Source organism: Montipora foliosa, chromosome 6 (genome assembly GCF_036669935.1).
Source record: "Montipora foliosa isolate CH-2021 chromosome 6, ASM3666993v2, whole genome shotgun sequence".
In the NCBI taxonomy this organism is placed as follows: Eukaryota; Metazoa; Cnidaria; class Anthozoa; order Scleractinia; family Acroporidae; genus Montipora; species Montipora foliosa.
This window is the reverse complement of record NC_090874.1, coordinates 2,505,742-2,518,241: the sequence shown is the minus strand read 5'-3', so window position 1 is coordinate 2,518,241 and position 12,500 is coordinate 2,505,742. Positions and strand designations below refer to the sequence as shown.

Here is a 12,500-nt window from a genome sequence, read left to right as displayed (position 1 = left end):
CAATAAAAAATTGGGGTCACCGAGTTCGTATTTCAGATATGAGCAGCTAAAGCCAAAATATAGGGTGTTTTTGCAAGGCTGTCCTGTTGCCATGGTAACTTGTTACCTGACAAAAATGACTGCATCTTGTTCAGCAATAATTGATGTTTCACATGGTACCATAACATTGTTGTTACGTGATAAGGTGTTGTAGTGTCAATCCTTCTAATAAGAAGGTATCTTGAAAGTGTTGAAACTGGTTTGAGCCACCTTTAAAGACTGATCAGTTGGGTTTTTGAATTGAGTATGGCCCGAGGCCGCCGCATACGGACCGACCCAGGCCGGCAAATAACGTGTTTATTTATTTTCTACGGGATTGCTGTAAAAGTGCCTAAAATGTCCGTTACGTGACAGAAATTGATATTAACGAAAAAGGAGCGCACGGCCTGAAATAAAGTTGAGTAATGAGCTTCAAATCTAGGCAACACACATTCACATTTACATTTTAAGTTGTTAACGACACTTTTACGCTATTGCAAAAAGCTTGAAAAGTTGCTAAAGTTGGGAATTTCGGAGCGGTCCGTACTCGGGGTTCGGATGGGAAAATCCAGCCGGAACCCTGGCGCGTGTGCGAGTAGCCAATCAGATTCAAGGATTTAGGATTCCGGACCGCTGAGAAGCTGGAGAAAAAAATTAAATTTTCTTCTTTTATTTCAAATCAAACTTCAAAAGACCTCGTCTTCCCGCACGCACAGCGAGAACGGAGAGATTAAGCAACGACAATGTTGACGAGAACGGCAGAAAACAAGAGGCCTTTGACTTCTAGCAGTCCCTCGTATGACAGTCGAATCGTACGCCTTTTCAGTACACCGTGCTTTGTTACGTAATCGAGAGAAACGGCCGAGGGAGGCTTGGGGAAGGAGGCATCACTGCACGTGTATTCATTTCTTTGCCGTTCTCATTAATGGGACATACACTGACGAGTGAAATCGTCTGGTGTTAGACAGAGTAAAATACTCTGGCGTTAGACGGATGACCGGTTTAGGCCGGTTTATGGGTGAAAGGGATAAATTATCGTTGTCGTACTGACGACGACGTGAATGGCTATAACCAACCGCACCATTCGTACTAATCTATTTTGGAAAACTTTATACCACTTTACATGCCGAACGAGTTGGGATAATTGAAGAATAAAGCGAATGACACTCTCAAAGACGTCGTCGTCCTTGCTCCAGTATCTTTTAGAGCGACTTTCGCATAACCTAGAAAAAGTGTTTGCAATCTGTGGCAAGATTAAAACAAAGCTTCTCCTTATTCCAAGGAAACATTTAATATGGGCAGTAAACAGTTCAATTGCCCAATCAAATTACTGCATTTCAAATCACGTCAAAATGAAATGCCTATGGCTTTCCAGAAAGTTCCATGCAGAGATGACGTTCTTTGCATCCACGTTGCCTAAGCCAATGAAAATTTGCGCGCGTTTGTTTTTGTTCGATAAGCCAATTAAATGCTTTGCATTTTTGTTTACGTTGTTTTTACGTTTTTTTTTTTCAAGGAAAGTTGTTCGATTAGGGCAACGATTGTGATCGTTCCACAGTAAAATATGGACACCTAATAACAAGCTATCATGTGTTTCGTTCCTTCGTTGCAGGTCACATTGTGATTTGACTTCGATATTCGACCCACTTCTTTTCCTCTTCCTTTCACTCTCCCTTCTGTTCAGGACCCGGCTTCTTTAAAATCTTCTTTACCATTTACAACCCATCAAGAAGTTGTTTAGCCTTGGGCCCAGCTTTACCGGCAAAGAAATACGCAGCTTTTTGAAGTCCAAGGCCATGAAGGAACCGGGCGTATTCGGTGTATACTGCATGTACAAGAGCAGCTAATGATACACATCAAGGAAAGTTATGTGCAATCAGTTTACCGTGCGTTCTCTATATCTACATCTACATGTCGCAGCACTCGGCAAAGTCCTTTTGAATTATGGCTTTTTTGCTTAGGTGGCCTCATACACCACAAGCCTTTTAGAGACATTACGCCAAGCCAGCCACTTCTGCTGGAAAGAACACACTCACAGAGGACAGCCACAACATGGGGAACTTCATCCCCTACTCTTCTGGAATAGTATGTGGGTTCTTTAACGTCACACAGAGAACTTATACACATGGAAGATATTTGTGAGACGGAACCTACGGTTTATCCGAGAAGACTTGAAAGTCTGACCATTTGCGGTTGTAATTACAAAGGCAGAACTTTCTCCTCAGCTATTTTAAGACCCTGAGTGTTGGTCCGGCCGGAGTCGAACTCACGACCCCTCTCATGGAAGCCCGATGCCTCAACCAACTCAGCCCCCGGAGCGCGGTACCAGTAATAAATCACAGATGACGTCAAAATGTGGTAAGGACAAAAAATAGGCAGTTCTCTGAGACCGAGCCGATCAATAATGACAATGAGAACCAACTTCAACAGAAAGAGAAGACTTCGGCTGCAGGATTAGGCATGCTACAACTTTTCAAAGCTGAATTTCCCGAACCGGGAAATAATAGTAAAAGCAGATTAACACCACAGATAGTTCGGTTTACCCGGCGGTCTCACACACCAGGAATCATTCAGACTCGTCAAAAACAAACTACTAAGCTCACATTGGAGATACTACATTTGAAGAAAGGAAATGTTAAAAAAAAAAAAAAAACAGAAACATTTACAAAGGATACTATTCTTTTCGTCCTCTGGAGAAAGGAAGCCGAACTCTTGACAAGCTTCTGCAAACAGCCCCGCTCGATCAAAGTAACGCATACTGGAGGAATTGAAAAACCAAACAATTAGAGGCTGTTCAAACAGGGAACTGTTACACAACCGTCTCCCATTTACTCTATTTCCTACTACCGATTTTCCCGAGTTGCTAAGATTCTGCACTGAAAACAACAATTAACGTGACCTTAAGTCTGAGAAGGTGATAATCTTAACCTAATACTTAATTGTGGATCAGTGTATACATTGCCTGATAGCACAGTGATAAAGGAGTGTGTAACCCAATCGCACGATCACGGGTTCAAATCTCGCTCAAGGCTAGACTGTCCCCAGGCTTCTTTCGCAACGGTATTATAAGTTGCTCTAAGACCTTTTTGCAGACACGGTGGCCATCTTGATTTATATTGTTTCAAATAGCTATTATTGCATGCCCAGTGGGCAAATACATATTAATTTGCCCCCTGAGCATCCCATAATGTCTTTCGAAACAATAGAAATCAAAATGGACGCCATATCTGCAAAAAGGTCTATTCTACGGCGATGATCTCTCCATATAAGCGTCGCTAAGTGTCTGTCCTCTTGCTCTCCTCCCCAACTTCAGAAGCACTTCCGTCTAAGAATACTGACAGTTCACTTCACAAAGTGTCCGTAAACTCTGCTCATCAAGTAAAGCTAATCAGCTAAATTTACCTTAAAATAACGCTAACCACAACAGTTATGTAATAGTTGGAAATAGGTAGCATATACTGAATGTATCTGATCACGTGCAGCATTTTTGGACACAAGTGACGGGTAGAGGAGAAAGAACATGTGTATTTCAACCTACCTGTAGAGCATATCAAGAGCCTTGTAAAACTTGCCGAGAGAAAGCAATACCAATACAGCTTTGCTCTGCAAAAATGGGAGAATAAAGCTTGGGTAAGAAAATTTATGTTGAAAGACGGTTGAAAGGAGCACTTCATATGACGAGGTATTTTGTTTCGGTCTAAAATGACCGTCCAATCAAAAGATCTCTTAGTAGTAAGAAACTGCGATCTTGAAATCAAAACATTGATTTTAATTGACTTGAGCAACTAACGTGACCTTAAATTGAAATGACAGTGTCACATGTTAACTGTCCTGCGTCATTATTCAAACACGCGCGAGTAACGTTGTGTTTTGGCCTGGCGTGGGCCGCGAGTGGCATGATGACGAGGGCTTCGAAGCCGCTCGAACTCGCGGTCAAATCATAACGGAGCAACAATCGTTTATTCGAGCGTGTCGAAATAATCTCTCGATAAAATAGGGAGATTAAGCACGCGCATTTTTGAGAAGCGGACGGCAACCGGAAGTGAGCTGTTTTCCCTTTTAACTTGTCTTCACACAACCACATTTACATTGCTAAGAATCTTTTCTCCATTAGAGATGATTAGTATAAAAATCCAGGAGACACCACTGCCCTGGCACGCTAAATGTTCTCTTCCGGTTGCCGTTCGTGTCTCAAAAACGTGTGTGCTTAAGCTCCCTAATATCCCGTAAGCTACGCAGGCTACCTGTTGACTCGTTGATGTACTGGACAGGTGCTCAATCCATCTTCTCATAACTTCAGCACAGTCAGGATAGTTCAACGTTGCCTGAAACGATAACAGGATGGTGAAGTGTTACGCTGAAAAAATTCACTATGGCAACAAAAGAGTCATTTGTGAAATGAAAGTTGCAAAGTTCGATAGTTGAGCAACTTGAGCAGATGCAAAGGAAGCTCGAAAACTCCAGGCTTTAACGGGATTCGAACCCAGGACCGCGTGCGATAGCGTTGCACTTTCTCTACAAACTGATCTACAAACTGATCTATCAAGACTGTTGGGAGCTGGTCTATTGCGAGTTCAAAAGTCAATTGTCAAAGTCTGAAGACTGGTCCTGGACAGAATCATAATCCACCGACATCTGTTTGTCAACTTGACAAGCAATCTCGACCCCAGAGCCCAGAGTGTCTTCTCATTGGTTTTCGTGAAGAACAATGAACAGCGTCTCTGGTTGTTGCATTTACGTTAGCACGAGGAGTGAGCAGGCGCGTTAAGATTCAAATAGCCAATTTTTGGCTATGAGAGCCCTACGGCGCATGTTCTCCTACATAGAGTTTCCCAGAGTCTTGGGTCGATCCGAGGCTCTGGTGACGAGAATGCTTGAACGCACCCCATATGGTAACGTCCGGGAAATTAGCCCTCACGTCACTGGTCAATTACTCTATTACCTACGTTTTTAGTTGTTTTTGTTTAAAAAGTGAACGAAATTCTAGAAGATGTGATTAAACACAGGGGCGGATCTAGGGGGAGGGTGCAGGGGGTGCACAGCCCCCCTTCCTGAGAAGACCAGTCAGCTACGCCATGATCATGACTAAAACACCACACGAGTACATACGGGTAACATACGAGTAACATACGAGTAACATACGGAACATACGGATACATAGGAATACATACGACTAACATACGACTAACATACGAGTAACATACGAGTAACATACGGATACATACGACTAACATACGGATACATACGAATACATACGAGTAATACGAATGTGTTTCTCATAAAGGAAGCTCTAATTATAGGCCTTGCAGGCATTTTTCACGTCAGCAAACACGTACCCGGCTCAGTTTGAGGGGGGAGGGAGGGGGTGTTGATCAACCCCCCAAGGCTTTCGTTAAATTTAGTCACAGTAAAATAAATTCACATGGAGTGCAAAACCCTTAGCTTGCGCTACAAGATGAGAATATATTTTGGATGTCGCTTATGTCGTGTGACGTCATCAGATCCGCCATCTTGATTTCACTATTTCAGCTTAAGTTGCCGATGATAAATCAGTGCAAAAAATCAGTGCAAAATCAAGCCAGAAAGCTTAAATGGGGTAAATGATTATGACAGGCCTGCTCTGACTTCCTTACGTGCCTTAAATGTGAACTGGCCTGACAGTCAATCATCTACGAGAGCAACATCCAAAATATACTGTCATCTTGTTGCGCAAGCTAAAGGCGGCGAAATACGAGATACAAAAACCCTAAACTTGGCGCGAAACATTATTTCGTTGCAAGTTTGGGTCGATTTCTCCCGTTTTTCACCTTGCATGATCAACTTGTCGCGCAACAAAAACATTTGTTGCGGGTTGAAGAAAGTTATTGCGAAAAGTAGAGCGCAGATCTACTCTGAGCAACAAATTTTGGCTTTGTTGCTCGTTTTTCATCAAGCTCACAACTTGTCGCGCAACACATGTGCTCTTGTACTAGCAAATCAACCACTCAGCGCCCTGCATTTCTTCAACCCGCAACAAATGTTTTTCTTGCGGGTCAAGTTGATCACGCAAAGTGAAAAACGCGAAACATCGACCAGAACTTGCAACGAAACAATGTTGCCCCACAAGTTGAGGGTTTTTGTATCTCGTCTTTCACCGCCTTAAGGGTTTTGCACTCCATGTGAATTTATTTTACTGTGACTAAATTTAACGAAAGCCTTGGAGGGTCTATCAACACCACCCCCCCCCCCCCCCTTCCTCAAACTGAGCCGGGTACGTGTTTGCTGACGTGAAAAATGCTTGCAAGGCTTATAATTAGAGCTTCCTTTATGAGAAAAACATTCGTATTACTCGTATGTATTCGTATGTATCCGTATGTTACTCGTATGTTACTCGTATGTCAGTCGTATGTATTCGTATGTATCCGTATGTTCCGTATGTTACTCGTATGTTACTCGTATGTACTCGTGTGGTGTTTTAGTCATGATCGCTACGCCATTCCTTAGTGGTGCACCCCCTACTAAGAAAAATCCTGGATCCACCCCAGAAACGATCAAGACTAAAACACCACACGAGTACATACGGGTAACATACGAGTAACATACGAGTAACATACTGAACATACGGATACATACGAATACATACGACTAACATACGACTAACATACGAGTAACATACGAGTAACATACGGATACATACGACTAACATACGGATAAATACAAATACATACGAGTAATACGAATGTTTTTCTCATAAAGGAAGCTCTAATTATAGGCCTTGCAGGCATTTTTCACGTCAGCAAACACGTACCCGGCTCAGTTTGAGGGGGGAGGGAGGGGGTGTTGATCAACCCCCCAAGGCTTTCGTTAAATTTAGTCACAGTAAAATAAATTCACATGGAGTGCAAAACCCTTAGCTTGCGCTACAAGATGACAATATATTTTGGATGTCGCTTATGTCGTGTGACGTCATCAGATCCGCCATCTTGATTTCACTATTTTAGCTTAAGTTGCCTATGATAAATCAGTGCAAAAAATCAGTGCAAAATCAAGCCAGAAAGCTTAAATGGGGTAAAAGATTATGACAGACCTGCTCTGACTTCCTTACGTGTCTTAAATGTAAACTGGCCTGACAGTCATAATCATCTACGAGACCAACATCCAAAATATACTGTCATCTTGTTGCGCAAGCTAAAGGCGGCGAAATACGAGATACAAAAACCTTAAACTTGGCGCGAAACATTATTTCGTTGCAAGTTTGGGTCGATTTCTCCCGTTTTTCACCTTGCATGATCAACTTGTCGCGCAACAAAAACATTTGTTGCGGGTTGAAGAAAGTTATTGCGAAAAGTAGAGCGCAGATCTACTCTGAGCAACAAATTTTGGCTTTGTTGCTCGTTTTTCATCAAGCTCACAACTTGTCGCGCAACAAATGTGCTCTTGTACTAGGAAATCAACCACTCAGCGCCCTGCATTTCTTCAACCCGCAACAAATGTTTTTCTTGCGGGTCAAGTTGATCACGCAAAGTGAAAAACGCGAAACATCGACCAGAACTTGCAACGAAACAATGTTGCGCCACAAGTTGAGGGTTTTTGTATCTCGTCTTTCGCCGCCTTAAGGGTTTTGCACTCCATGTGAATTTATTTTGCTGTGACTGAATTTAACGAAAGCCTTGGAGGGTCTATGAACACCACCCCCCCTTCCTCAAACTGAGACGGGTACGTGTTTGCTGACGTGAAAAATGCTTGCAAGGCTTATAATTAGAGCTTCCTTTATGAGAAAAACATTCGTATTACTCGTATGTATTCGTATGTATCCGTATGTTGATCGTATGTATCCGTATGTTACTCGTATGTTACTCGTATGTCAGTCGTATGTCAGTCGTATGTATTCGTATGTATCCGTATGTTCCGTATGTTACTCGTATGTTACTCGTATGTTACCCGTATGTACTCGTGTGGTGTTTTAGTCATGATCCCCCAGAAACGACTCTTGATTTAAGATAATTTATCTGATTATCTTTCCAAAAGTTCGCTTTTTACCCGCTTATTAACCGAAATTAACCGAAGGATTAATTTGCAACTCGTTATGATAAAGTGTTCTCAAAGAATTCTTAACATCTCGACAAAGTTTCTGCTTTTTTAAACCATGTCACCAACTGAGTCCTGTATCTAAAAACCCGCACTAAGAATTCCTTGAAACGACGCTTTCAAGCGATACACAGTTTTTCAGTGGTCCAACAAAGGCTGTTACTTTTCGAGTGAAAGGCTCTGTGAGACATCTCAGTCATCCGGGAAACAACAGAAACAACAAAGAAAAGGGTTGTTATTTTACCTTAGCAAGCCACGCTGCCCCATCCCATTCTCCGTAAGTCTGTAGATAACGACAAGCGTCCATACCTTTCTCAATCAAGCAAAGCAATTGAACCCCCTCTGAATAAAAAACAACATGAGTTAGTTTCTTCAGTTGAAAATCGATGATCTGGAGTTCCGATTAATAGGAGTATTATGTTATCACGTTTTCGCAAGCCCGGATAATGAAGGTTTCCTCATGTCGGGTCAATGAGGATACGATAAGGGATGTTAAAAGGGCTATGTCACGCAAAATTATGTAATTTCATGACAGCCAAAACGTCCAAAAGGGAACTGAATTGAAACATTGCAATAACCACATAAAACCAATGAACAACTTAGAAGAAATACAACAAAAGTACAGAAGAGAATGGATTGAAACAAATGGACAAGACTGAAATGGACTGCAATTGGGTAATCTTGAAAAACGTCGCCCCGACGTTTTTCAAGTTTATGGCAAATCACCAGGATAAAGGCCGTTTTTGCTCAAAATCATCTTGTTTGCGATGTAACGATCATTTTAGCAGTAAAGGAATTTCACAATGCCATTTTTTAGTTTTAAACTCAAAGGGTTCATTGGACAGAGTTTTTCTGAGAGTAATTAAAGTCGTCAACTATCCAAAACAAGAAGAACTTGCTCGCAAGGATAGCGCAGTGGTGAGAGCACTCGCCTCCCACCAATGTGGCCCGGACTCGGCGTCATATGTGGGTTGAGTTTGTTGGTTCTCTACTCTGCTCCGAGAGATTTTTCTCCGGGTTCTGCTCCGGTTTTCCCCTCTCCCCTCTCCTCAAAAACCAACCTACAATTTGATATGGAAATTTATTTTATCAAACGAGTTGATAAAGGTCAAATAGCCACCGTGAAAGATTTGGAAAGCTGACGTTTCGAGCGTTAGCCCTTCGTCGGAGCTAACGTCGGAGCTCCGACGAAGGGCTAACGCTCGAAACGTCAGCTTTCTAAATCTTTCACGGTGGCTATTTGACCTTTATCAACTCGTTTGATAAAATAAATTTCTGTTTCAATCTCCCACCGACGCAGCACCACAGTTTCTTTAGAAACTAAAATTTTTGTTTACAATTTGATATGAGTTGATTTGATTTGATTTGACATCTAAATAAAGTTCATTATTATTATTGTGAGAATTGACTTAAATTCCAAACTCTTGAAAAACTTGGTGAAGATTGGAGCTTAACACATTTTTTCTCCAAGATTTGTTAACTATCGAAATAAGAAAATGGAAAACTGAAAGCAAGCGAACCTTTTAGTTTCCCACTGGCAATCAGATTTGTGGCCACAAGTTTAATGGTGCTTTGCGAAGCTCCCGAGGAGCGGATTGTTGCCACAAGACAGGCCCTGCGGAGAAAATTAACAAAAACGTATGATTAGCGAGGATGAATATGGTATTAGGAATTATGCAGATGGAGGAGGAGCTGATCCAATGAGGCCAAAGGCTGAAGTGGATAACCCTCTCTGAGATCTGAATCAGAATCTAGCTACAACTAAATTAATCATCCGAAATACTTTTTTAGAAGTCTAAAAAGCGTGTCTAATGCACTTTTAGCGACTGCGATGCGTCATCGTGTAGCGTGACAAGCCTCCATTTATTCAGTGTTTCGTCTAAATGGACGATTGACTTAACTATTGTTGGACGAAATCAAAGTTTGGTCAGCTAGCTAAAATTAAGCGAGGAATCCCAGCCAGTATGAAGAAAGTAATTATCCTCAATAGATGAACTTAAGCAATACGATCCATTTGTTCTGTTAATATACAGGTTATTACGACTAATAACACATAATAATTACACAACTACCATTAGCCCTAGCGATGCCAGTGTACGGCACCTTTGATTATTACTACAACGGAAACAAGCTCTGTAAATGCTAAATCGGTTTCAAACATTGAATCATTACCTGAGTGAATCAACATAATAATTTTCATTGCCTGCGTCTGTCTCTAAAAAAAGCTGAACTGCTCTGTCAGCCTACAAACATAAACGGAAACTAGAATTTATCCACATCTTTTCTTTGAGTTTCCCCCATTTACTGCTGCATAGAATCAGTCAATGAGTCGTTTCTATTAATAGTCTTAATGTAACAAAATGCAACTTGAGTATCCAATAAACAAACACACGATATTTGACCTATTTTGCATTTCATAATAGAACTAGCCTGCGTAGCTGGCGCTATTGTTGGCGCAAAAGGCACGTTAACGAGCGGCTTGGCCGCTCAAGCACCTATTTGTTCTCATACCTGTCCCAACAGCACAAGAGTTTCTGCACATTTCCTCGTCTGGTCGTAAGTGGTTCGCTTACTGTCGTGAAGCGCAAGACGGTCAAGCTGACTTTTCTAAAGCAAAATGGATAAAGGGGTGTAGTTTTTAAAGGAATTGTGGAGCTGCGTCGGTGGGGAAGTGAAACACAGAAACTGGTTTATCAACTGGGTTGATATGGAAAGCTGACGTTTCGCGCGTTACTTTCTCTACGGTGGTCGATTTACCCTAGAGACGTAGTTTCCTAAGGCAAGGATTCAAGCAATGCTGGATGGATCAATACTGCAGCCATCAAAAAAATTCTTTGAGATAGCTCACAAGTACACAGATCTAGCACCTTCGCTGGGCTCCCTTCCTCTCGAAGTTGTTGTCGCGCAATTTTCTTAGAAGATCCTGAGAGCCGACATTAAATTAAGTGCGATGTGTAAACAATTTTGTCAGAAGCTGTGGTTCACCCCAGATGCAAAAGTGGACAAAACTGGATCAGTACAAAAACGAACAGACAACATTGGTTCCATATATAGCGTAGGACGCTGTTGGTCCAATCCTGACCGTGCTACTTCGGAGGGCACATGGCCTGCGTTGCAAACAGTTTTGTCAGTTTTATGGAATGAGGCAGAGGAATGAGAAAGTTATTGGTTCCCGCGCCCCTCCCTTTGCAGCTTCGACGCTCGTTTTCATGTGACCAGGAGGTAGGCCGATCAAACACAAACGACTTTTTGCACCCAGCCTTCTGCTTGTTTATACAAGGGTATTTCCGATGCATTGGCTAAGAAATATCTGAAGTGACAAAGCTCTTTCGAAAAGCCAATTAAAGATGCCTCTTTAAATTGATGGCAATAGGAAGTCATCACAAAGAGTAAAGAACTGATATCAGACATGCTTATTTTTACTTTCAAGTCTTTTATTGTTTCTTAAAGTTCCTGGCCTAAAATGAAGCATTTTGCGTTGACTGGCTGATAGATAAAAAATGTGTAAGGAAAGTTTTTCTTAGTAGAGTCTCTCAGCGAAAACGGGTCACGAGCTCCTGATGGCAGCAAGTTTTAGTGCTCCTTAATTTCAAGCTGTTCGAACCTAAAGCCACCATTTTAAAACTAAAAAGGATTTTTCAACGCAAGGGAAAGCTAAAATTTGATATTAGCTAGAGCTCACCTGAAATGCATCTGTGTCACTGATTATGTCATAACATGTATCCAGGGAGACTGGGTAACAACAGCAGGTTGCGTTTGCACTCTCGTCAGTCTCTTCGGGGCCACAGAAATCAAGATCGTCGTCAATTGACAACAGATCCAGACTTCTGGAACTGAAACTACGTCTGACTTTGGAAGTAGACTCAGATGGGTTAAAGACATCAACCGAGCACGACCTGGTACGACTGTATAAGGGGGACTGGTGCTCAATCTGAAAAAAAGGAAGCACTGCCGAACCTTTACTTACACAAGAGCACAAATTCATAAGTTCTCAAAATTATACCCAAATTATGCTCAATAAAATTGGGATTTCATCACCCTGGAAATTGCCAAAAGAATGTGATGCGTTTTCATCCTTTGATCACAAACTTTTTCTGGCCTCAATGGGCAAAAGAAACGAAGCGCGAAGTCTTCCACTAAAACCTCTGATGTAACGTCATCCATACAAGGATTTAACACTGTAAAACCACAAGGCAAAGTCAAAATGTACAGCAGGTCCAGCTTGTTTGCTACCCTTTGGGCTATCATGTCACTGATCTTACTGACGACTACAATATCACTTGTTGGGTTACAGAATTAATTATCACAGTCACTGTGTGAGTACCTTATGCTTCATACATTGAAGTCTGGCCTTTTCTCGCCTGAGGTAATGAAGGGCTACTTCCCAAAATACAGTCTCTGCTTCATCTCCAAAT

General features: G+C 41.8%; 1 protein-coding gene across 2 annotated transcripts in view; it reads right to left on the bottom strand.

The window, feature by feature from the left end:
• Positions 1 to 303: 303 nt before the first annotated feature.
• Positions 304 to 12,500, bottom strand: part of LOC138006284 (WD repeat-containing protein 11-like) — a 39,565-nt gene continuing 27,368 nt past the window's right edge. The window contains exons 19-28 of one of the 2 annotated variants that reach the window (XM_068852518.1): positions 12,410 to 12,500; positions 11,768 to 12,016; positions 10,597 to 10,692; positions 10,258 to 10,328; positions 9,606 to 9,700; positions 8,330 to 8,427; positions 4,263 to 4,343; positions 3,557 to 3,621; positions 2,694 to 2,776; positions 304 to 1,861 (exon numbers count right to left, since the gene is read on the bottom strand). The exon at positions 12,410 to 12,500 is cut by the window's right edge and continues 3 nt beyond it. In XM_068852518.1, the coding sequence (XP_068708619.1) occupies positions 1,734 to 1,861; positions 2,694 to 2,776; positions 3,557 to 3,621; positions 4,263 to 4,343; positions 8,330 to 8,427; positions 9,606 to 9,700; positions 10,258 to 10,328; positions 10,597 to 10,692; positions 11,768 to 12,016; positions 12,410 to 12,500 (1,057 nt within the window). In that variant the 3' untranslated portion in view covers positions 304 to 1,733. Of the gene's footprint in view, positions 1,862 to 2,693; positions 2,777 to 3,556; positions 3,622 to 4,262; positions 4,344 to 8,329; positions 8,428 to 9,605; positions 9,701 to 10,257; positions 10,329 to 10,596; positions 10,693 to 11,767; positions 12,034 to 12,409 lie in introns of those variants that run through there. The other variant, XR_011123882.1, reaches the window with a different exon arrangement.